The following is a 25,964-nucleotide window of genomic DNA, read 5'->3' on the forward strand; positions in this document are numbered from 1 at the left end:
GTGGGGCATGCACGGGGTGTGCGTCCCCTCTGCGTCCCACCGCCAATGGGTGGGAGGGTGGGAGGAAAGAAAGGCAATGCAGGCCTCGGTGTGTACATTCAGATGTTGTAATATTCAGCATGGTTACACCAGGGGTCAGGACACGTCCCGCAGTCAGACAGAGCTTTAGTTCTTTACGGTTACAAGGAAACTCTGGAACAGTTATATAGTTAGAAAAAATACAATGTACTGAACAAACATTATCTCACATACAATCAATTTAAACATTTAAATTGATTATAATTTTGCTAAAATATTAACACAAGTACTGTTTGTGCTGCTAAAATTTCAGTGTTCCCTCTAAGGAAAATATTGCTACAGTTCCACCATACCCTGTATTAAAATCCTTTTATTAAAATCCTTTGCTTTTTTTTTTTTTTTAACCCAGCAAGACTGACTCTAGCAAAATCGCAAGGGTCCTGTAGTTAAGTTAGGCTTATACTTAAACTGGGGTTTGGGTGTCCCTGGTCTGCTTAATGCAAGGATGTCTCGCTGCTCAGCAAGCCCTGCTGGCACGGGCCACCGGCAGATGCCCCTGGGCCACCTCTTGCTTGCTCCCCGCATTAGCCAAGCAAGTGACACCTCCGATAAAGCAGCGCAGCGTCCTCCTGCACCTGCTCCTGCCTCCCTCACCGCGGGCAGCGGGGCTGAGCGCTCCGTACCCCGCCAGCGTTTGAACCTCAAAGCCGGTGCGCAGGTGCCCTGAGGGAGACACACCTGAGGGGACAGCCCGCAGTGGGGACCGTGGCGGGACGCCAGGTCTCGGTGGCACCGTGTGCGGCTGCGCCGCGTGGGGAGGCTGCAGCGGGGTGGGAGAAGTGGCCAAATTGGGAAATGCTGCCTGAAAAATCCCGGCGCAGCTCCGGCGGCGTCAGGTGAGCGGGAGGAGCTCAGCGCCAGCACCTTCACTGCAAACACACATTTAACCCGGCCTGAATAGAAGGGGAGTCAAGTAATGCACTTTGTCACTGATAATGACTGCTCCTGATGAGATTTGCTGCTTATTAATTAATGCATTTATTTGCAATTTAGCAGCAGAAATGAGCTGTGTTAATGATGACAGAAAACTGCTGGATGTTTTTGCTACAAGGAGAGCCGGGGCAGTCCGGTAACTATTGCTTGTCACGAGGTCAGAAGGCAGCGCGCAGCGTTTGCCGGCGTAAACTGGCAAGGTGAAAGCCCAGCTCGCTGGGAGCTGGGAAAACCGGGGGCTTCTAAGGACGGAGCTGCCACTGAGGTGGTCGGGAATTCAAGTTTTAGCTCCTCTGTTTAGTCCTTAGTGACAAATAGCTCGGCTCACAGCCACCGCGCAGGCAGACAGGCGGGGAAAGCAGGCAGGTTGCTGACAAGGATCTACTGGATTTTGCACATTTAGTTGTTTTTGACAAGGCAGGAATTTTGCAGCTGAAAACCAAAAGTGAGCCGCTTTCCTGGGTGCTTTTCATTCACTCTCTTCTCCTGCTATCTGCAAACCCAGGGCCGCGAGCCCCCATGTGAGGGGCTTCAGTGGCCTGTAAAGTCTTTCCAATTCACCGTCTGAATTCTCATTTCTAGAGACCGTGGGGTAAAACGTACGTTCACACCTGAGGTTCTGCTGCAGCTGATGACAGATGGTGGCTGCTCCCAGTATAAAAATACAAGTTCAATGCCACTCCTAATTGACTTGGGACTTTGAGTCGGAGACACCCACCCCTTTTGTGTTGGCAGCTCTGGGTTTAAGCATGAGTAAGTCGTCAGCGTTGCCAACCACAAATTATTTGTAAATTTGCAAACTCTCCCAGCCCCTCGGTGAAGAAGTGGAACTGCAACGCGCCACAATTTCTGCTGATGAAAGGCTATTCCTAATTAGCAGCCAACTATTGCTGAACTGGTTTCCAGTTTCAAACAGTAACTTTTGACATCCTCAACCAGAACCCTGCTAAAGCGTAGAAGCAATTCGGATATTCAACATAACCCCAACCTGCTGTGCCCCCCATGCCACTTGCGTCCTAAGCTAAGTTGGAAACACCTGTCTGGATTTTTGTTTTTCTTTTTTTGTACAGTAAATATATACAAATAAAAGTAACACAGACACCACTTATTTCTTTGTGAATTTGGCACTTTCCATGGAACATGTACAGGAAAGCTCTGCACCGGGAGCGACACGGGGCCGACGGCCCCAGCGCCGCCCGCCCACCCTCGCCACCACGAGACCTGATTCTGTGTTAGCTCTGGAAGAACGTGATAAACAGCAACTCCTCAGCTACTGTGTTTTCTAACAGGAAAAGGTATTCTGGGCTTTCCCAGGCGCTCAGCAGAGCCCAACACCTACTGCCCGGTGTCAAGCCTCAGAGAGGGCATTTCGTCATCTTTCACCACGTGTAGGTGATGTGGTAGCAACCTTCCTTCCTTCTGACTTAGAGGGAACACTGCTTTTATAAAACCCTTGGACAGGTAAGACAAGAACCAATACCACTGTACAGAATTCACTGCACAACTAGCTAATAGTAAGGAACCCAGCACTGACTTGCCACATTAAGGAAATGGGACTGAATACATTTGCAATCAACCGGTTAAGTGTACTGCACCGTAGGACTCGGTCTCTCGGTACGCGGCCCTCGCCCCTCAGTACGCTGGCACTTGGTAACCTTTCGGGTTGGTGTCTAAGGTCTCGGTGAAGGGGGGGCTCTGGTAGGTCTCTGTGCTCTCGATGCCGCTGCCGGTGGGATAGCCGGGATACGCCGCGCTGGGGTCGGCGGCGAACTGGTCGGTGGCAAAGAGCGACATGTCTGTCCCCAGGCGGTATCTCTGCAGTGCCTTCACCGCCAGCACGACCTGCCGTGGGGCAGAGGAAGGTTGGGGGGGGATGGCAACGCCCTGCCCAGGAGTCTGCATCTCCCCAGGTCCCCACATCCCCGCAGGACCCCACATCTCCCCAGGACCCCGCGTCCCCCAGGACCCCACATCCGCTCCAAAACCCCACGTCCCCCATGACCCTGCATCCCCCAGGACCCCGCATCTCCCCAGGACCCCGCATCCCCCCCAAAACCCCACGTCCCCCATGACCCCCCATCCCCCTGGACCCCACATCCCCCCAGGACCCCACATCACCCCAGAACCCCACATCCCCCATGACCCTGCATCCCCCCAGGACCCTGCATCTCCTCAGGACCCTACGTTCCCCCAGAACCCCACGTCCCCCAGGACCCCACAACCCCCCAGGACCCTGCATCTCCTCAGGACCCCCCGTCCCCCCAGCTCACTTCAAAGCACCGAGCGCACTGCAGCCCCCCCCAGGCGGCTGCTGGCCCCGCTCCCTTCTAGCCAAGAGCTAAACCAACCCCATACCACAAGCCCTAATGCTAAAGAAGCCATTTCTATGTGACAGGTTGACCCCCAAAGCTCTGCCTGGGGTGGGGGTCACACCCTGGGCTTGGGGTCCCCGGCTGCGTGGATTTGGCACCACTGGCACCAATAAACCCATCTGCTGCGGGGAGGGAAAGCTGCTGAGCCCTGAGCCGGCAAAATAGGTCAGTTCTGCCGAGACTCCTTCACCCTCTTCCAGGCTGCCAGTATTGAGGTCGCAAACCGTGGGAAATGCGGGCGGCAGAGCTGCGAGTGCACCACGCTCGCTCTTATTTCAGGAAGTTTCATTAACAATTCAATTAGTTTATAAATGACAGGCTCGGGGTGGTGGGGGGGATAAACCACCTACAGACACAGAGAACATCTTCCCAACCACCGCCCGGTGCCCGCTCCCTGCCGGGGCTGGTGCTGGTTGTGTGCCACGTATCGATCCCGCGGAGCACCCGGGTTGTTAATGGGACCAGTGGAGGGGCTACTGGTGCGTCCGCACATCCTGGCCATCCTCCGTGCCGGCAGCAGGGCACTGGGTCCCCATTGCTGATGGGACTGGGGGGGAGCATCCCACCCACTGCCCTTCCCCAACGGTTGCACTGAATGGGCAGCCAGGCAACAGGCGGTGGAGAGGAGCTGCGGGGGAGCTGGGATTAGAAGAGATTTATTTGGATAATAATAGAGCAGGGAGCAGTTAAACTGGTAACTGGAGCCAGGCCTGCTGCTGGAGTGCCTCAGACTGGCTTTTGCCCCAATTCTTTTAAGGCAATATGGCATTAGTGCACATCTCGGCTGCTCTCTGCCCACAAAAAGCTCTCAGAGCAGGGGTGGTGGTGACTCAGGGGCCATCCCTGCTCCTCCACGTGCAGCCTCCAGAGCAGGAGCCCCCCGAGCAGCACAGGTACACGTGGGGTCCAGCAGCTGTGGACAAGGGGCCCCGCAGGTTTTGCACACCCCTGGCAGACGTCCCTTTGCCACTGTGTGGCCTGGGGATATACAGAGCCTAGAAATGGGAGCAAAAGGGGGTTTCTGCAAGCCCCTGCCTCCGGGGTGGGCAGCGGAGGAACCAGCCTGGCTTCCCCTGAGGGTGAGCCGATGAGCCCGAGAGCTCCCAAAATCTCTCTGCCATCCCGTGAGACCAGCTCATCGCAGTGATCTGCTGCTGGGGACTTGTTTGCTTCCAACCAAGCTGCTCCCGGGGGTCTGACGAGGCCCTGAAATGAGGGCAGCTCGTGGCTGGTGACACGTTTTTGATACCAACGCAACTTTCCAGCTGCAGGAGAAGGGGAAGTCTGGAATTCCCCAGTGAGAGGGGACTGAGCTGATGCTTCCCGAGTAAGAAACCACAAGTTTCATCTCTATTTGGAGGGACTGCAGGTTTCCTCAGTACAGCCCCTTGCTGCCTACCAGGATTCACTTCTCCAAACCATGACCCAGATTCCTCCTCCCAGCTCAGTGTCGAGCTCACAGCAGGTTTCATTTCTCCTCTCCCCACCTTAGCTCCGAAGCTGAACTCACCCAGACGATGATGGAGAAGAAAGAGAAGGTGATTGCTGCCCGGGCGGCGTCTGCTCCTTGCGAAACACCTTTGCTCATCTTTGTCCGTTGCCACTGGTTTGCTAGGAAGCAGAAGGCTACAAACCACAGGAAGGACAAGAAACCTGAAAGAGAACAGAGCTGGTCAGTGCTTTACCCGCCCACCACCTCCTCAACCCCTGTTTGTTGATGCACAAACACGCTGTCGTCAAGATTTTCAAATAGCAACTGTGATCTTGGGTGCCTCGGCCTGTGCTATGGCCCAGCGCAGCTATTTTAAAAGAGGCTGATTTGCAATTGCCAGAAAAACAGGGATGGAAGGAACCTTGAAGGGTCACCCTGTGTGTTGCCTGCCTGAAGCTGAGCTCACTTGCACCTCAGCCTGATCTCAAAGACCTACAGGGACAGCACACCCTCACAGTCTGGGATTTGAGCCCGCTCGCAGGCACTACCAGCTTGGTTCCAGCACGCCCGTGTGTCAAGCCACCGTTCCTTCTGTTCCCTGGACACCACCAGCTCTTACAGACTTCAGACTGGATACTGCAAACCTCACCCAGGACGAAGCCTGCACCCCTGGGAGCAGCACCAGGCTGCTCGGCTGACACAGGAGAAATCTTTACAGTTGTTCTGCGACGGGCTCTGCCTTGGTCCAAGGACACAGCCCGAGAGCTTAAAAAAAGGCAAGGAACAATCACCCAGGAACACGGACAATCTGTGATTAACCCCTGCTCCGAACACGAGTGACCCTGGGATGTCAGTGCATCCCACGAGCGCAGCAAACAAGCAAGCGCTCATCGTGCGCCGTGCCCAGGGCAGGGACATGGCAGGGGCTGCCCACGGAGCTTCACATGAGAGAGTACTGCTCATCCCCGCTGCCCTCCTGTTTTCAGCCTCTCTGGGCTCAAGCAAAAACACTCTGGTGATTATTCCTTCCTGGAACCAAAGCTGGCTGAGCAAGATAGGGCTGCAGCTCCCCTAATTCAATCACCAGCCAACAGCACTGCCTGATGCCAAGGAGCTCAGAAAACAGTCAAGAAGCAAGCCCCAAGTGCACAGTGTAAGGAGCAGTGATGCTTTCCAACGCTGGGAAGAGGAGCTGCACAACCTGGAGCCTTCCGTGACGCTGTTTTAAGGGTCTCCAGCTTTTCTGAGCATCCCCAGCACAAACATTCTGGGTGTCAGTACATGCGTGGATGCTGGGCAGTGGCAGGCGGGACGCTGAGCTACCCAGCACCTTCCCAAGGATCGTTAGACATTGGTATGAGCAGCCACACTGCCAGTCCCACGGGGCAGACGGCTGCAAAGCACAGTCTGACTGCAGGGAGAGGAAAGAAGCTTCCTTTATTCCCCTCTGTCTTGCCAGTTGTTCCTAAGTACGATATAAGACGCATGTGTGCATCCACATCCAGTGCAAGATTTTCGGGGCTCATCGCACACTTCACCTTTAATTCAGAATTTGCTTCTAAACGCAGTTTAAAAAGACACACTCCTCATCTTCTCTTGCACGACTGGGCCTGGGGCTTCTTGGCCAGCGATGCTTTCATCAGCCTGGCCATGCTTGAGCCCTTGAACTGCCCTCACAGCAACACAACCTCCAGCCAGGATCATCCAGGCTTTCCTTTTCCAAATTACAGACTAATACAACACCTCCTTTTTGCTGAATACAGCTAATGCCTGCCACCAAAACTGCCCCAAATCTCTGCATATTCATTTTCACTTCCCCTTAGGATGACCCCTTGTCACCAGCGTTAAACGAGACCTTTGGGGCTCATTCCTCAAAGGTCATCTTCACGGACAGAGATACTTTTTAGTTCCCCAGTTCTGTTATAACGGGGTGTCACCAGCAGCTGGCCCCAGTTAGGGGAAGCAGATCCAACCCCTAAATGTGGATGCAGGAGGATGCGTGCCCAAGAGACGGCGTCGGATGACCAGTATGTAGTGGGTAGTGGTCCCCAGTGCAGGAGATGCTGAACCACATCTCCAGATGCTGCAGTGCTCCCACCTCCGGGTACTTGGGGAGCAAACACCACGGCAGCAGGGAGCACTGCCCTCCCGTGCTTGAGGAGCAAGCCTCAGTCAGGAGTTTCTTGCTCAAAAATGCACTTTTTTGGAGACAGCGGTGTTCAGAAGTCAAAAAACACAGAGATGAAATGTAAGAGCAACAGGTTAATTCAGAGCTGCGCCAGGGGGAGCAGAGGGATGCTCAGGGACAGGCTCTGGGGCCATGCAGTGCTGGCACCACAGGACACGGGGGCTCTCCAACAGGACCAGGCTGTGTTTTATAGGTTTATAGAGGGTGACCTGGTTCGGGAGGACCGTTTCTTTGTTTAACACTCGATCTAGTGCAGTTTGTCCTGGGCAGGACACTCCCGCAGAGCACCAGTCCCAGCCGCAATACGGGGGCTGCCCACTGAGGCCCCATCTGTCGTTGGTGCCTTCTGAGGGTTTTCAAGAGTTAAAATGACATCACGCACATCTCCAAACCTACACCGGCTGCGCTGGGTATTGCAGCTACCAACTTCCTCTGCAACACCCAGACGTTGACCTTCCCAGTGCTAAAACCACTCCCTGCTTCAGCCAGAAATGTCTAACTGGGGTCACTTCTGCTGCCACCCGCATGGACTTCCCAGAGGTTTTGTGACACAAAGACAAGATTTTCCCCTCTTGCCCAGCTCTGCTTGGATCCCTGAGAAGAAAAAGGATTCCCTCCAGTGCCCTGGGGAAGCGGGAAGGCAGGTATCGCTGCCAATGGGGGAGAGGGGTCAGCCATGGAGAGCATCTCCAGAAACACCAGCCCGGTGTTGTTCCAAGCTCAGAGGACTGACACACGCCTGTGCATGAGATCAGACCTCCCAGGGAGCTCTCCGGGAACTATTTTTGTTTCTGCACCAACGCTTATTTTCATTTGTGGTCATGTTCACCTTCTGCTAGCACTCCTTTGAGATGAGACTTCACACCCGACAACGTGAATCAGAGGCGCAGGATTGCAGGTGACTCCCATCGCCCCAGGCACCTCACGGAGAACACGGCTCTGCCCTCACCCAGCACCCACACGGTCCTGGTCCCGTGTGTATTTGCAGCATCAGGTGTAAGCAGGTGTTTTGGAGGTGTCTTGTTACCCACAAATTTTAAAACCCCAAGAATTGGGCTGAGCTGCCCAATTGTGCCAGCATGTGCCGGCCTCAACTCTGGCTGAAAACAGGCACAGTAGCAGCTCTGCACCCTCCAGCACCCTGGGGAAAAGGAGGATGCTGAGGAGCACCGCAAGAGCCTGTAGATAATTATCGTTTTAGGATCTGCAGACAACAGAGTGCAAACACCAGGAAAGATGTGTTACAGCCATAATTACAGCCTGGTCCCAAGCAAATGCGTGTCTACAGGAGCAGCTGTAAGAGCAGATGGAAGAGAAAATCGCAAATGCCGTTTGCACAGCATGGTGGCCCTGCCTGCACCCCTGCCCGCGCCCCTGCCTGCGCCCCAGCATTACCTCCCAGGCAGCTCGGTGGCTCTGAGCTGCCACTGATCCGATGCACAAGTCCTCTTTCCTTCAAGCGAAAGAAAGTGGGGGTTAATGCTTTCATTAACTCCCCCCACAGCCGCCGTAGACAGCAACTGCCAGTTGACATCTGCTTCGCTGCCAGTCGGCACCAGGCTCCTGGGTGACCCGGGCAAAGGGCCAGAAACAACCTGATTTTCTCACCCCTCCCCACTGCCTGGTTTGCGACGCTCCCTCGTACCCCAGCATGTTCCTCAGCCCGTTCTTTCCCAGATGTGTTTTCAGCTTTTATATCAAGCAATAATGCAGAGATCACATATGGAGGGAAAGGATGAAACAGTTGCAAGGAAGCGGGAGGAAATCAAGCATCCCATCCTTGGTGGGGTGGGAATAAGAAGGGGACAGACTGAGAGGGTCACACAGGGGAAGTCTCCAGGGATTATTAATGTGGAGACAGTCAAACAAGGCAAATTACATGGGTCAGCTCTGCCTCTGGGCAGGTTGGGTGCCCGAGGCTGCTGGGAGCAGTGCAGGGGGGTACAGTGGGCTGCGATCTGTGCAGCTGTGGAGGCTTCACAAAACCCTGCACTTCATCTCCGCTGCAGGATCTGCTCGTATCAACACTTATTCGGGGAGCAACCGACTGCCTGGCATTTCCGTGTGAGTGGGTGTACAGGCTGTGGCAGTTGGGCTGCAAGAAAGGTTTGGGGCAGCCGTAATTTTAGAAAAGTGAAGGCACAACAATAAGAATGGGATAAAATACACTGACCAATTCCTCCGGCCGGAGCCCAGGGACACGCACCCTCCGCTGGGAGCCAACGGGGCAACTGAACATCAGCAGCGCCACACCGAACCTGGGCTTGGGATGGGAAAAACAGCACTGGGTGGAGACGTGTTCATCTGCGACTGTGGACTTTGTTACAAGAGCCCCCGGGTGTTTTTATCGGCACCAAGCTGGATCGCAGCACAGCATTTGCTTGGGTGCCCTGTGGGACATGGTTCGTGAAGTGGGAAAGCGGGGACTGTACGAGAGCAGCAAGAAAGGTCAGGAGCTCCTGGAGGGGAGATGAACCAGGCAGTGAACAGAGGCAATGCCAGGCTGGAGGGGAGCTGTGCAAGATCGCTCTTTGCAGACCTCAAGAGGTGACAGTGTTGGTCACAGACTCGCATCCACATGATCTGCATACAAGTGATTTGTTTTACCAGCAAGTGGCTTGCCTGTTTTCTACCAAGAAGAAACGGCCCAAGGGAGCAGGACATCTCTACCTGGACACAGCCTGAAGGCACAATGCACCTGGAGCACACACGTGGAGCCAGGGTGATCCTGGGGTAATAAAACGTCACCGCTGGCAGCACAGCTGCGTTGGGTGGATGTACGAGCGCAGACCTCTGGTGCAGTGCTGCAGCCTGTCCCCAGGGCTGAGCGCAACCCCTGCACGGCAGAGATTCTGCAGGGCACAACCTGACTTCTCCAGCTTGCTGCTGAAGGCCGTGAACGTACCCGTGATGCATGACGAGAGCAAAAGAGAAATGAGGCAGAGATTGAGAGTGGTGCCGCTTCCCACAGGCCTGGCAGGGGAGAGGACGGCTGTTATGAGGTGGAAGCGGGGAGGATTGCAGCCTCGCACCGCGACACGCAGCATCAGCCAGAAGATGGATGTGATGTTCCCCTTCTGCCTGAATCGAAGGGTTGCAGGCACCGAGCCCCACGGAAGGGGCTGTAAATATCATCTAATGAGGGCTGGATGCCGGTGCTCTAGCACCATGGAAATAAGCTTTCCAGCAAGGAGAGAACATCCTTAAAAACAAGCGAGTGCAGGGAGGCGATGACAGATGTTTTCATTTGGAACCAGAGAGCCATCAGCGATGCTTGTGCTGGATAAATCACCTTCAGACTTTGCTAACCCAAGAGCCTGGAAATGGAGAACATCAGCTGCAGGCTCAGCCAGGCAACTCCCACAGCAGCCGAGCGGAGGACGGCCTCTCCCGGTCAAGGCATCCCGCCCGCTCATGTTCACACGGATCAGCCCAGGTCAAGGGGCTCAAAATGGTGTGGAAGATCCATGTCAGCCCTTGGGAGCCCCAGACCCACCTCACAGCGCAGCCCCGGGGGCAGAAGCGGGGTTACAGTGGTGTGTGGAAGCGTGTTCCTGCTTTGTTCCAAAACACACATGCACAAAGTGAAAACAGACCCACATGTATCTGATGAAACAACATTCGCTTGAGCCAAAAAAAGGAGATGTGGGAGGGTAAAATACCCCGTCTGGTCTGTGAGATGTGACCCCCAAGCCTCACTTCTCTGGGTGGCTTCACCGAACCCAGCTCAGCGAATGTCTCCGGTTGCACAAGTGACACAGACGAGTGGGACACACCCCTGTCCCCAAGTCACCACACACCGGCTTCCTCGCTGCTGCCTCAGAGCTGACAGCTGGATGGGACAAGCCACCTGCCACCCCTGTTCTCCCTGCCTGAGGCACACAAGTTGTGCCACACCACAGGAGGAGAGGGGAGGACTCAAGCATGGAGCTGCTGGGAGCTGCCCACGGAGCCAGCATCGTCCTTCGCAAGCACAGCAAAGCCAGAGACATACCTGAAAAGCCGAGGTCCAGCAGGACGGCCCGTTTGCGGTCCTTCACGCTGCTGATCTGCTGGAAGTAGAGGTCCACGACAAAGAAGAAGATACAGCCAAAGAAGGCAATGATGCCAACGGCGATGCCGTAGCTGCAGGCACTCTCATTCTCATTGAAGATGCAGAGCAGCTCGGGGTCGTCACTGCCCTTGTTCACGTAGCACTCGTTCACGATGGAGCCAAACACCACGATGGAGAAGATCTACAGGAGGAAGGAGAAAACACAACTTGCTGCTGTTTACATTTAACTCTGTTTTCCAACAGCAACATAATTGGATTCAATCCTGTCTTTGACTCCATGGCAACGTGGCATTTGTGAGACAGATCCCGGTTGGTGGCCCCAAGCAATGGGCTGGTGGATGGTACCTAGATCCTCCTCACAGCCTGTCTGCCTTTCAGTGGCTTGGCTTGCAGAGTATTTTAAGAGATGTTATTCTCCAGTCAGGCTAGGGAGGGAAAAAATAAATAGATGGGCCAGGTCTCTGCACAGTCTTTCTGCTCGTGCTCCTCTCCGCTGTCAGGCTGTGGTCGATAAACCCTCTTGTGTCACTGCGGAGCGGGGAGAAATGAAGTTACAGAGGATAATTGAGTTGCTGAGCAGGCTGACCCAGGGAAGGACTAGATGCCTGGTGGAGGGAGGATGGGACACGGCAGTGTGGGGAGGTGGGGCACAGGGCAATTTTTCACCTGGCTTAGCAGGGGTTGAAGGATGCAGCGTCTACATCCATTATCCAGTGACCTCCCCCTGCTAGGGGGGATGCTGGTGGCTGCCTAGGTCCCACTGCTGGGACCTGAGGGTGTTTCCTGTCCCTGCAGGCAGGGAAGGAGCTGGATGGCAGCATGCAGCGGCTACCTAAATTAATACCATTCACAATGCTGCATGCTAAAGTAATTCCCTTATCCCTCTAACACCAAAGGCAGCAAGTGGAAGCCACGGGACCAGCTGCGTTACAATTCGCTCTGGAACCTGCTCCATTAGAGCCTAGAAAGCGCTGCACAAGCTGCTGTTTGGATTTCAAGGCTGCGAGAAGGGAGGGAAGCGAGGTGTGCAGACACCCATCCATCAAGCTGTGAGTCTCTGATCTCGTCCCTCGCTGCCAGCACGGGCTCCCCGCATCCCTGCACGCCCCCCGCCCCGCCAGCTCGCAGGACACAGCTGGAAGCTGTGTATGCAGGCAAAGATAAGAGGCTCCTCCAGCACACCCCAGCGTGGCGGCTGCCCAGGAGCAGCTGGAGTCTCAGGGTATGGTGCAGGTCCTGCTCTGGACACCCTGCTACATCTTCTGAAGTGACAGCACAAGGCGAAGTGCCCAAGACCAAGACAGGCAACAGACAGAGGTGGCAGCCAAAGAGCCACATGATAAACCACAGCTGGTGGCCTTTGCAAAGTCACCTGTGTCTCACGCTGGTCCCCGGCCGTGGGCCACCTCCTACAGCCCTGCGCTCCCCAAGGCAAGCGTTAGCAGAGCTGGGTGAAACGGAGCAGGAGCCGCTACGAGCAAACCATTCAGAAAGCTCTAACCACTCTTTAACATAATATTGTGATAGACATTTTCTCCCAAGCACTGGCCAAATGCCTCACTCCTTTCTGCCCCAAAGGATTTCATTCGATTTCTCTCCTCCAAACTCCTTCCAGTGCTGGGGTGAAACTGGGCCAGAGCTTCTGCCTGAACCTACTTATCAACACAAGTGTTCCATTAACAAACACGTCTCAGATTGTCTCCACTAAGTCTCCTCCAAACTGGAGAACAAAGAAGTGGATCTGCGAAGCACTGAGCTACTAAAATGTGAAGGGATCGGTGAGGGATATTTTTTTTTCTCTGTAGGGTGTCATCTGAAACAAATGATGAGCAGAAGCAGACAGAGTCTCTGGAGTACATCCTCCCTCAGGTGTGTAGGAGCTCCTGCAAGTAGCAACCCCAGCACCCCCTGCCTGGGACTTTGCCACCAGCTTCTCATGCTGATATCTGCAAGCACAGGATGGACGAGCAGGTTGCACCATGCTTTCTCCTGCCTCCAGAAACCCACCAGCAGGACAACCGAGGGCAGGGCTCATCTTTAAACCCTCTTAACCAGGAGCTCTCCTAGCGACAGCAGACTCTTACGGCTTCTAGCACTTAAAATTCAGGCCATCAAAACACATTGTGTACCTGCCATGGCTGCCCTAGACCCCCGCAGGCTCTGCGCTGGCTCCTTGCCCCATGGCCTGCTTAGTCGAGGGGACCACCATCTCCATCCCAGCGGAGGTGAGGACGCATCCCTGTCTATGCGACGGGCAGCAGGAATGCGTTTCAGCCCAGGAAAAGCTCCTCAGTCTCAGGAATTAGCCCGTTCTTGAAGGACACCCTCCTAGAAATGTGGGTCCTGTCCCTCATCCACCCCCAGCTCAGCTCAGCTCTGAGCACCAGCCACAAGCTCGACGGCAACCCAAATGACCCGCCTGCATCTGCACCCTCTTCCTCGCTGGCGCCGCGCTAACGGAGCGCTCGGCTGTCACACCGCGACGGGCACATCATCATCATGCAAACAACAAGAGGGTTGCATTGTAAGAAAGAAACAACAACAAACAGTAATAATAATTTTCCCAGTGCTTTGGCAGCAGCTGTAATATCAGCAGTTGTAAAAGTCTGTTCATAAATAATGCAAAATTGTTATTTACCATCAGAAATAGCAGCAGCATTTATAAAACAGGCCCTGGAAGAAATAATGTGATTCTGGAAAACATGAATAATTGAGAACCTCTGATTCCATGGGATTATTTCTCTGGCAGGCCGTCGAACTCATACTCCGCTTCTCCGATATGTGTTTTACTTAATCCTCCCAGGATTAACAACCTGGTCTACTTCTCTGTGTTTTCGAGTGCCAGTTTCAGGGGGTGAGGGAGGGCTCCCGTAAATACGATTAAGGACGTTACAGGACAGGGTGTCTGCTGCCTGCACGCAGGTTTGCACACCTGGGATGCCCAGGGAGCGCTTCTGGGATGGCCAGAGATGGAAAAAAAAAGATGTTTCACTGCTTAACTTCAAACTCCAGAGGGTTTTGTGAAGCACAGCATCCTTCTTGCTGCCAGAGACCCGAGCAGCTCACCCCACGAGACCCCCTCGACTGGGCGCTGCCCGCAGCGTTTCGATGCAGCCAACATGGGACACGCGGCTTCTTCTCAGGAGGCCAAAATAGTAATGAAGTGCAAGCACACACATTCGATAGATGCGCTCCAAACATCAGCGCTGGCTGAAATACTCCTGTCAAAACACGTTTTTCAGTGAAAACAAGTCTTTCCATGGGTTTTCTCTCCCTCTCTCTGTGACTGAAAGTTTATCGTTTTTCTTAAAAAAAAAAAAAAATGGTGCTGGTAAAACATTTTAATGAGAATAGATTTGGCGTCTTTCTAAGTATAGATGAAAAAAGAAACTTGAGAAAATGTGGGTAGATGGGGGAAAATAAAACCCATACAATTCTTTTAAAAGTTCATGCAAAACAAGTGCCATTTTCCAATCACCTCTACAAATTGCACTTGCTCAAACTCACAACCAGTTCATCAGAGACTTGAAAGCCAAAATACAAGGTCAGATTTTCCACTGTGAGTGAGATTTTACAGGTCTGAGCAAGGATGCGTGAATCCTGTTCTCCAGAGGTGCTCCTCTGACTGCCACCTCCTCCTGCCCGTCAGGTCGGTCCCCAACGCCGCAGCCCCCGTGACTGAGCATGGCAGTGACAGCGCCCGGGACCCAGTGCCAAGGTCACTGGGGCATCTGCTGTGTGAGCCGCTGCGTCCCAAGCCCAGCCACCCTTCTAACGGGGCTCTTCCGTATCTCACGGGCGTTGTGAAGGAGTCTGAGCATTCACAGGACGCTCCATTTTCCCGCTGAACAACCCAACACAACATGCAACACATTTTGCTCTCGCTGGGTGAACCGGTGCAAGACCCAGTAAGAAAACTGGATTATCTCCAGCCACCCCAGTATGAAATCACATCCCGCCTGCCAAAGCTTTCACAGAAATCTGCTTGCAGCTCGGGGTCTCCTGGCCAGCAGCCTGGCGTGCGGGTTGCCCAGCCCGGTGTCAGAGAGCAGCTGGGAGCCCCCGGCACACGACTCCGGCAGCTCCGGCGGCACAGACCATTCCTGCTCCTCTCCACATTCAGCTGCGGGGAGGGATGGGAAGGAGGAGAGCTGTCTTCTCCTTTCCATTAAGACTTGCACTTCAGCCACACAAAGGAGCTGCTGTGCCTCAGTCACGCCCTGGGTGGGAGAACAACGCTGGTCAGGGAGATGCACCAAGTGCTTGGACCCACGAGGACGCAGCTCAGCTGCTCATGCAAGTGCAAAAGGAGCTCGTGTTGCACCAAACCAGCAAGAAGCCAGGGAGCTCGCTTCTTAATGAAAGCCAGCTGCCCAGTTTCCCCCAGTTTAAAGCTTGCTTCCGAGCAAGAGGGGCCACCTCACCAGGCCAACGAGCATTTCTGTAACACTGGACAAAGGGACAGGTCTCAGCAGCGATTGGTGACGGGGTCTGGGTACGCTGGCCACAACAGACTCTGGAAAATGGCTGGTGCAAAGCCGAAACCAGAGGGGTTTTGAGTATCACCCTAAAAACCTGGGAGAGCACCCTCGGGATGCCGCTTACCCAAGGCTGGAGGCTGCGTCTGGGCAGGAGCCTGCAGCTCCACGGTTGGCTTTGGTATCCAAAGTACCGGACGCAGCTGCACATCTCACCTGCTTTCCTTGCTTGCTGCCCACCTCCCATTTTCCCCACTCACCCTATTTTAGGCAAGACCTCTTGCCTCTTTTGCCCTCTTTGGCAATGGCTGTTAAGTGCAGGGGACCATGACCAAGTGCCTGGTGCCCCGCGCTGGCAGATGCCCTGGCGAGGCTGTGCTGGAGGGGCTGGGAGGTGATGGCACACGGCAGGTAGGCTGCCGTCAGCATGGACACGCGGGCAGCCCTGCAGCAGGAGACTGTGTAAAATCTCATTCTTTCCCCAAAAAATGCAAAGGGGGAGCCTGAGAGGGCAGGTTTCTTGCTCAGGCACTCATGCCAGGGCTGCTGGACCTGCAGACACCGTCAGTCCCTCACAGGAACCCAGGGGACTGGGAGTGCCTATGTGCCCCACCATGGAGACACTATTTTAAGTGTGCATAAAGCTGGGAGACCTGCGGCTGCCTTCTCTGCACCAGATTTTTACCATCTGGAAGAAGGTGGCTGGCCAGGCTGCCTGGCTCAGTTCTGTAATTATACTTCGCAGATCCGCGTCCCCTCCCGGGGCTTGAGCTGGCTGGACCCCAGGACATGCACATTTTTTGTCCACATTGCTCTTAGCCTTCTGGAGCCCAGGCACCTAAAATGTGCTTCAGGAGACCTCGCGGTCTGAGCACAGCCATCACAAGGAAAACAAAAAGCAAATAACGCAAGACAGCACAAGCTGAAAGCTTGAGTGTGTGAACTGTCAGCCATTTTAAGGTGAGATGTTTCCACTGATGATACACTGTACTTTGATTTGGGACCTATAAAAAACATTACCAGAAGGTGTGGGGTTGTAGGAGACTGCAAAACCTTGTTTTGATTACACAGGCAAGCAACCATTAATGTCAACATCAAGGAAATTTAATGCATGAAGAAAAATAAGCCACCGTTGATTTGCTCTGCTGTAGCTCACAATCAATGGTGTTGGGCACAAACGGCATGTACAGAGAGCTGGTACCAACGTCTGGGTGAGCCTTTGCCCCTCTAACACGAGCATCAGTGAGGCTGATGCCACCCTGCTTGGCACCCTCCCCTCCTCGAGCCACCACCCAGCAAGCAAAGGATGGACCACCAAATGAGAAGGGAAAACAAGTAAGGTCAAATCAGCACAGGCCAAATCCTGCCTAGCACTGAGTGTTTTCAGAAGCCCCCGTTAAGCCCTTGTCTTGAGTCACACCTTGTGCAGATACTCCGCTCAAGGATGAGTTAGACCCTTGGCAGAGGGCCAGCCTCCTTCAACACCCACCAAGCTCAAATTCTGGGGGAATCGGGTCCTGGGTCCCTCTCCAGTTTATCTTTACAGTTGTCAGTCACGGGGAAGTTTCCAGTACAGATCTGCATAATTTATTGGAGGGTATGATGACTAAAGAACTACTTTAAGCACTGCCAGATCTCCCACAAGGACTGTGGATATGACCACAAAGGAAAGACCTGACGCAGTCTCTGGCACAGAAAGAGGTGGTATGATGTTGGCCGTAATAGGTTTATGGACATGTCTACCAGGCTAATCAGCTTGGGAAGGATGCATATTGATGACCACATGACTGATTTTTACCAAATTACTTTTTCTAGTGTGGCAAGAGATGCTGGCTGAAACACAGCGCCCATTCAAAGTTCCTAATCTAGTAATGCAATCTGAGCACATGGCAAGCCAGCAGTGTTTTGAACCAGGGATGACATTTAGCAGCGTTTTAAGCTCAGATGTAGCGAAACTTCTGCATAATTCCATTATCAAAAATGTTAAATTTAAGTTCTGCCTTTAATCTACTGCCCACAGAAAGAGAGAATTAAGACGGAAATCTGGTGACCCTACTGAAAAGCAGCCAAGACCAGACAAAGTCCAGAGCAGCTAAGATGATGATAATGATTCTTATCATCACTGCAGGCTCCTTAAGTGCCAGACCAGCCTTGCAGCTCTTCTCTGAAAGCCCTGAGTGCTCAAGAGTCAATGAAACCCCTGAAGACCATGGGAGCTCTTCGGCTCTTGCAGCACCAGGGCTCCCACGGGCTCGGTGCTTGGCACGCCAAGTAGCCACCTCCATCTGCATCTGCAGGACACCTGGAGCAGGTCTGCTCCAGCGAGGGAGCTTTCCAGGCTCCAACTCCAAGCCTTTACAAGAGCTGTGTGTTGTAGCCCTGCAAACCCAAATGTACACCCCACAGCACCGCAGACCAGCACTCCTGCAGCTTCACCCTGGGTGTGAAACCCCACAGAAATGCTCTGCCTGAGGGTCCAGGGTAGTGACAACCCTGGAGCCGTATTCTTCTTTGTGGGCTGCCTGGCTCTTCTGCCTGAGCTTGTTTTATGCAATAAAAATAAACATACCTTTTCCCATGAGCACAAATATTGTCTTTTCCACCCCTCTGGAGCAACAAAATAAACCTGGACCAGGACGGAAAGGGCACATGCTCCTTCCCTTCTAGAACCACCACCTATTTCTGGCACATTTCCGGCACACCCCTTACCAAAGTCACAACTCAGCACAGCGCATTTGCCTTGCTGAAAGACAATGAGCTGCTGTATTATGGACTAAGACCCGTATCAGTGCAAAGCATAAGGGCTTTGCTGGATCTGAGCCGAAGTAACCTCTGGTCATAAAAGTTCCCTACCGCAGTATCAAAGGCCACAGGGACTGCCACTTTGCTGTCATGACTCTGCCAATAATCAGATTTGGCTGCTCTAGTTCAGTCCCTTAATAAAGGTTTTGTTCTTAAAAGCATAAGATTATTGCAAGGAAAACCCAAACAAAATATCAGGCCTAATGAGATAAAATACTGCACAGGGAAAGCTCGCTCCAGTGACCCAAGTGATGAACTACAGATTCATTCAACTTTAAGAAACAAGAGATAATGGCAGCAGATTGGGTCAGGCAGCTGCCAACGTGCCGGTTGCAGGCAAGGTTGCCCAGCTGTGCAGGTCATGCAGGCAGCAACAGGGGGGTCATTGGAGCAAGAAACAACCATTTGAAGGAAAATACCTCAGTATTCCTCTATGTTGTAGCAAAATAGGGACCTGATCTCCTGCTGAGCTCCATGGAAGCAGAGGGAATGCCTGGGTGGGTGGAGGGAGGCAAGAGTGGCCCAGCCCTTCCAAGCAAGCTGCACTGGTGGGTCTGGGCACCCCGCTTTTACTGTTGCTCTTACTGAAATTCACAGGAATTACTGAAAATATTTTCCGGAACTGCTTTTTAAAAGTCAACCTAAACCTATGTTAAATGAACGGAGCCCCTGCAAAGCTGCGGGGCCATTTGAAAGTCTAGCTGGTGCTGGCAGTCACAGAGAAAGGAACTCACCATTCTGCAGGCATCCTTCATGAATATCGAGTTCAGTTTGCTGTGCAAAAAACGTCTTAAAAGGAAACCACAAGAATGATCACATCTTCATCTGACAAACTGCATCAGACGGAGGGGGAAGAGATGAATGAGGAACTGTTAAATGGTTCTTTCCAGCTTTTGATTTTACAGCTCAAGCCAGGAGTGTTTTTTTTTCCCTTCAGATACTCAGAATTACTATATCTGTCAGGGAGATGTTGGTGTGTGAGGTAGAATCAGGAATCCCCTTTCACCACCACTTACATTTGGGGATTTCTACATTGAAGTCACCATTCACCTGCCAGTCCCTTACATGTTAGCCAGCACAAGGTCTGAACCCCCCGCCCCGAAGCAGCTACAAAACAGAGCTGGATGCTCCTTTGGTGGTAGCTCGTGGAACTCCAGCAATGGCCATCAGCCAGATCGGCACCGAGTCACTTGCATCAGGCACATGAGGCTGGCCCTGAGCCTCATGGTGGTTCTCCATCGCCCATACTCCCACCCAGACCAGCACAGCTCAGGCAGCTCCCTCCTCACAAAATTAACATCATACACGCAGCAAGGGTTATACCTCCAAGGTTTGATCCAACTGCACAGGTTAAACACATTTAAAAAGATGCAACAACAAAGCACAGGAAGGAAAACCACATGAAGAAAGCCCACCCCAACACCTAAACTCAGTCATCCTCAAAGCCTCAGTCAAGGGCTTTCTGAATAACCATCCACAGCTGTTATGTGCAGCCACAGGCAGCTCATCCTCCCCGTGATGGCAGGCAGGGAAGCCTGGGAAGGTTTCTGTTTGCTTTGTGCATGGGGGAGCATCATGGCGGGGTGTTGGTTCGCACGGTGCAATAAGGAGCAGACGCCGCCACATGCTACGGCACTGCCGCGCTCTCCCGGGGCAGCAATTACAAGTGTCAGGGCAGAACAGAAAGGCAGCAGAGACCTCACAGGCAAACCCTTTTGGCTGCCTCCTCTGTCCAAGCTCTCCATCTTGACATGGGTCCCGTCTGGCAAGAGCAGCAAAGCAACCGCTCAGGAGGAGCCTGGGCACATGCTGATTTACAAAACCTGCAAGAAATAGTGATGGCCATGCAGGCAGGTGGAAAGGAAACCTCCACACGTCTCTCACCTGACTGTGGTCCCTGCCTACGCTGGAAAGGAGCCATAAATGCTGAACAGGTTTAAGACACAGGTAACTGGACTGGAACAGCCGAGTGAAGGCCAGTCTGGGCTCTGAACCCCCAAGCTGGAGCAGCAAGGGAGAAGGGTCCCCGACAGATCTGCCAGTCAATGTGACACCTGGGAAAAGTGGTCCAAAGGGCTTTTGACGTGACCTTCTGCAGCCTGATCCTCAGCCCACTGAAAACAGCAAAAAAACTTTCTTTGAGCTCAGTGGGCTTTGGAGACGACTCCAAATATTGCAAACAGTTCCGCTTGGGACAGAACAGTGTGTATCTTACATTTGTCCATGTCAGTGCCCCCTGCACTTGTTTAGAGTTGATGCGTTTCTGTAGTTGTAAGCACTCAGTTTTCACAGATTTCCTGTGAATGCAGAACCATGAAATGAGTGACTTCTCCATTGAATAAACCAGCCAACGAATACATGCATGAATATTTCCTAAGATGAGATGTTTATTTTATCTCTATATTCCATATTCTGTCCCTGTTTCCCAGCAGCATCCAATCTCCTTCTGTATGACAAGGATGGTGAGCTCTCTGGGTGCGTGGTGGCAGATTTATTTTACAAGGAGCCTAACTCATCCTCTGTGGGTCAACCAGCAATTTGTCTAACCTTGACCAAAATCAACACCATTGCCAACAGTTTGCCACTGCCACTCGAGGAGGATCTAAGCAGATCCAGACCAAGTTTTCTGGACTGAGGTAATGCTTCTAGGAAACGACCGCTGCTAGGTGCCTGAACCCTGCGCAAAACACCCCATCCACCCCAAGCTGGATGCTCCAGACCCATACCTGGGCTTCCTTCTTCTCCAGTAACGGAGTTGGGGGCTTTCTCAAAGCTCTGTAAAGCACACTGGCTCCCATCCAGCAAAACACTTAAGTATGTGGTTTAACTTTAAGCATGTGATTACAGCTGGAATTGCTCATGGGCTTAAAGATAAGCACATGCTCTCATGTTGTTCTGTACAGGGCCTCGGCCGGGGCACCCCACCCCGGAGAGCCCCACAAAGGCACCCACCGTGTTGGCTGGAAGGAGGGCTGCTGAGGGGGGCAGCACCTTCTCATCACACCTTTCCTTCACTCACTGCCTGCCTTTGGCACTGCTGAAGGTGACACAGAGCCAGGATGGGTGGCCCAGGGCCTCTGTGCAGAGCAGAGGTGTGACACGGGTGAGGACGAGCCCCCCAGGCCCGGCTCAGCTCACCCGCAGCCTCCGGCCAAGCACCGGAGCCAGGAGCCGGTCGCTATGAGAGTGGGGCAGACCCTCCCCACGGCGGGGCTTTTGGCTTTTCGGCCAGGCATTGCTGACCTCCCGGGGCCACGCACACTTGCAGATCTCAGCAGATAAAAGCCAGGCTGAGGGAGGCAAATTAGCGGTCGCCCTCACCCGCCGGGCACCACAGCCCCTGCGAGCATCAGCGCGCAGCCTTCCCGTGCTGCTTATTCACGGACCATCGGCGAGCGGAGCCTTCCCTGAGCGGCTGCACAGCACATTCCACCTCCTGCTCTCCGCTCCGCGGTAGGAACTCAGAGATGGGGATCGGCCAAAAAAGATGCCATCCTTTCAGAAGAACAGGGGGAGCTGGGCAGGGCTGGCTCTCGGATTTCTTCTGTCACACGCACGCACGCACGGGGCTTGGAAGGAAGGAAAATGTCCTCTGCCTCCTGATTTACACCCCATCCCCTTGCCCTTTCCTCAAGCACCAGGGCCAAAACCGGTAAGAGGCAGCGGCACATCCACCCGCCCGCCGCACCTTGCCCCCGTTCCCAAGGAATCTCCCGCGGGAGCCAGCGAGCCCCGCCGGGACGCGGCCAGCCCCACGCCACAGGGCTGGCCACCACCCGCCACGGCTGCAGAAGCCCCACACGCTGCCCGAACGCTGCCCGATGGCGGCTCCCCGCACACCGCACCGGGCACCGCACGTTACACCGGGCGCTGCCCACCGCGCAGCCGGTACCCGGGGCGCTGCCCGACGCCCGCTGCCGAACCCCGGCCAGAACCGCTCGTTCCACCTTACCCAGGTCGTCACCCGGAGGATGGTTTGAGGCTGCTTTAGGAAATCCACGGGGTCGATGGCCCCCCCCGCCCGGCCGGCTCCGAAGGAGGCTCCTTCCATCTTCCCCCGCCGCCCGCTCCGCGCCGAGCCCAGCCGTGCGCGCCCCGCGCCGGCCGCGCGCCTGCCCCTCCGCCCCCCCCCCCCGTGCGCCTCCCGCGTGGGCTCGTCCGCAGCGCCGCGTGCGGGCGGCGGGAGGAACCACCCGCGGGGCGGGGGGATGGGACCGGCAGGTGCGCGCTCCCGGCGCGCTGCCAAAGCCCCACACGGCGAGAGCGAGGGGCGGCGGCGGGATGCGGACCCGGACTGCCGGTGTCACCGTGCTGGGGACAGCTCACGGTGGCCACGGTCACCGTGCTGTGGGTGGGGACAGCAGGGTGTAGGGCCAGGTTACCTCACCCCGCTGGGGTCACCGCGCTGTTTCAAGGATGACCGTGCTGTGGCCACGGACACAGAATCCCAGAAACATCTTGGTTGGAAAAGATCTTGAAGCTCCTCCAGTCCAACCATGAACCTCACACTGACCGTTCCCAACTCCACCAGATCCCTCAGCGCTGGGTCAACCCGACTCTTCAACCCCTCCAGGGATGGGGACTCCCCCCCTGCCCTGGGCAGCCCATTCCAACGCCCAACAACCCCTTCTGCAAAGAAATCCTTCCTAAGAGCCAGTCTGACCCTGCCCTGGCGCAGCTTGAGGCCATTCCCTCTTGTCCTGACGCTTGTTCCTTGGTTCAAGAGACTCATCCCCCCTCTCTGCACCCTCCTTTCAGGTCATCATGCTGCTTCTGGGTGGAGCGCGGTACAGGCTGGGGTAGGGTGTTGTTGCAAGGGTCACTGTGCTGTGCCAGCGTCACCCTGCAATGACAAGGCCAAAAAACCCCACCGGTCACTCAAACCAGGTCACTGCTATGGCCAGGGCAACCCACATGGCTGGGGTAGATGCAGGGGCCCAGCACACAGGGAGGTCACCACACTGCTCAGCTCGCCCCTGCTGCAGACGCACACCCTGCTTCCCCCAAGAGAAACACCCTTTCCGTGCCCTGTATCAGCAGAAGGGGCTGCCGTCACCTCTGGCACCGCCTCGGTGCAGGCAGGGCTTTCGGCCCCACAGCACGAGCGAGGTGCTCCACGGGCAGCCGGTGCGGGGCCTTTGGCTGAGCGCAGCGGCAGAGGGAAAGGGCTGGCAGCCGCTTTACGGCGAGGGACGCAGTTACGCACCCATTAGCTGGGCCAAGAAAAGGGAACACTGATGGGGCTGAAGCTCTTGCACCCAGAGCTGCTGTGGGACAGGAGGACGCCAAGTCCCATCCCTGCTCCCTCCCCAGGGACAGGAGGAAGGAAGAAAAAGAGAGGAACCTTACAGAGGGAAACCCTCAATTACTGCAAAGGGAGTTCCCCCCCGCGGCTGCAGGACCATCTCCTGAGTTAGTTTTCATAGCACCGCGATGATGATCCCGGTTCCATAGATACCGATGCCATGACAACTCTGACATCATCTCTGCTTCGGACGGGAACTGCAGGGAAAGTCGCAGAGAGGAGTACGCATGCACTGCTGGCACGGAGCAGGCCTCTGGTCGGGGCTGGGGGGCTTCTTGTGGCTCCACACCAGCTCTCCTCCTACCCCGCTGTCCATGCAGCTCCGTGTCCCCCCGTGCAGGGAGCAGTGCTGCTGCCAGATCGCAGGGGGTACGTGTGTAGCAGGTGTGTTCAGCCTCTTACATGCAAAACGCTGTAACAAAGTGAAGGATTCCCATGCCCCGTCTCCGGCTCGCTGTGGCCTTTTGCAGCTTTGTCAGTCTGTTCTTTCTGGCAGGTGGAATCAGGATTTAACTGTTAAAGCTTAGGATGATGCCATTCAGTTTTTCTCAATTACAGGTGAGTCATCATCTGTCCAGATCTATTTCTGACTCTCAGCAGGGAAAGCAGAATTCAGTCTTTCATTCCTCAATGTCACCAGCTCAGTAGAAATCACATTTTACTATGCAAAAAAGAAATGGCTACAAAGAGAATGGCCAGGTTGGTCCCTCCTGGGTTTTTTCGAGCAAGATGCCTCATGGGGCTGGCCAGGGATTGCACCCCAGTGTCAAGAGCATCGCCAGCTCATCCTTGAATTGCAGGTTAAGAAAAGACTATATTAACTTGAAGGGATTACCACAAGTGAGATTTCCAAACAGCTTCAGCAGTTTAGAAGCAGCTGTTCCAGTGTCCTAAAAAACATTTTTTCACGCTTTGAGATCAAACCATCCTGCGTCCCCTAGCCCAAGAGTTACACAGGATGGCCAGGGCAGCCCTGCTCCCCGAGGCTGGCCGGTGCCAGGGAGGCTTTCTTGCCAGCCTTGGGCTCAACACACCCCACACTTCACCCTGCGAGGGGATGTCCCCTCCGGCCACTGCCATGCCATGCACCCCAGGTGGGTCTGTGCAATGTGAGGAGCTCACATGCCTCAAAGGCTGTGGAGAGACCCTCAGAACACCAATGGCATTAAGAAAGCTGTGTGGTAGGACGTACGGGCAGGAGAGCAGCGTGCTCCCAGGGCTACAGCACCAGGAATCATCTAGACCTCTGGGGTCTGCCCTTGGGTTTTCTGATGACATTGGGAGAGACACTTCAATCCTCCCCTTTCCTAAAATGTCTTGCCTAGCTCCTCTGTCCCGACTGGGACAGGCATATTTCAGACAGTGCAAAGCACAAGGGACCAAGCTACTGCCCAAATCTTTTAGATGCTACCATAGAACAAATCGTAACCATTTCTAGACAGATACATGGTTTAGATGCTTCAGGGCACGACCGTGCTGCATCAGGCAACATCTGAAATCCCTGCTTCTAAACTTGTCCTCTCCCTTCGAGGTTCATCTCTCCAACTTCTGCTGTGTGCAGTATGTTTATACAGTCATTTTTCACGTCATGTTCTAGCTTTTTTCCTCTGCTACAGTGCAGATAAAGCACAGTAGCTATCTCTAGCCTACATGCAAACTGTATTTCTGTTTCACTTCCTATTGCTGCAAATAAGCTAACAGATACACAGAGCCAGCCAATAACAGGAAAGGATATTGCATCTTGAACATTTTCCCCATCAAATGGGGGAAAAGAACAGTGTTCGGAAATAGCACTTTCCAGAGCATTTGTTCAGTTTGAACAAGTTCTGTCTGCATTTACCATTCTCCCTGGATCTCAGTGACAGGGAGCAAACAGCATGGCACACAGACAAGTAAGTGCCTGAGATCTGTGCATGTTTTGATTTTACGTGAGTTTAATTAAGGGTAGGGGAAAACACGGGTTTGCCTCCTGCTTCTCGTAGTCACACTGACTTCTTAATCTGGGTCTCCAACACAAAAAAGCGATCAGGTTTTTACCCAGGGGTAAGTACGTGGATATAACAACCTTGAGGAGACAAGATGTGGGGCTTTCTCCTTCTTTAAAGCCCACTGGAGTCAGCCCTACCCCCTCAGCCAAGGGCTGATTTCAGCTGGCTCTACAGAGCTAAGAGTGGCAATGTTTTTCAAGGACATATGGCTGAACAGAACCAATTTATGAACGCTTACCAAGTTACCTGTTGTCAGCTGAACGACTGTAAGCGATGCTAGCGTCGCCCTGTGAAGCAGAACGGATTTGTAAAAAATTTCCAAGCAGATGGCTGA

At 54.0% G+C, this 25,964-nt stretch overlaps 1 protein-coding gene across 1 annotated transcript; it reads right to left on the reverse strand.

Annotated features, from left to right (window-relative positions):
- Window positions 1–93: 93 nt before the first annotated feature.
- On the reverse strand, window positions 94–22,423 carry SYNGR3 (synaptogyrin 3). Its single transcript, XM_074886476.1, has 4 exons — window positions 22,290–22,423; window positions 10,998–11,238; window positions 4,894–5,036; window positions 94–2,853 (listed from the first exon to the last, which is right to left on the reverse strand). The coding sequence occupies exons 1-4, from the start codon at window positions 22,386–22,388 to the stop codon at window positions 2,644–2,646; spliced, it is 693 nt and encodes a 230-aa protein (XP_074742577.1). The 5' UTR covers window positions 22,389–22,423; the 3' UTR covers window positions 94–2,643.
- Between the last annotated feature and the right edge of the window lie 3,541 nt (window positions 22,424–25,964).

This window comes from Strix uralensis, chromosome 16 (genome assembly GCF_047716275.1).
Source record: "Strix uralensis isolate ZFMK-TIS-50842 chromosome 16, bStrUra1, whole genome shotgun sequence".
Classification (NCBI taxonomy): domain Eukaryota; kingdom Metazoa; phylum Chordata; class Aves; order Strigiformes; family Strigidae; genus Strix; species Strix uralensis.

Coding starts and splice junctions, on each gene's coding strand:
- SYNGR3 (XM_074886476.1), bottom strand. CDS start 22,388: ATGGAAGGAGCCTCCTTCGGAGCCGGCCGGGCGGGGGGGGCCATCGAC. Junction 5,037..10,997: donor GCTGGACCTCGGCTTTTCAG/GTATGTCTCTGG, acceptor GTTCTCTTTCAG/GTTTCTTGTCCTTCCTGTGG. Junction 2,854..4,893: donor TCTTCTCCATCATCGTCTGG/GTGAGTTCAGCT, acceptor GCCCCACGGCAG/GTCGTGCTGGCGGTGAAGGC.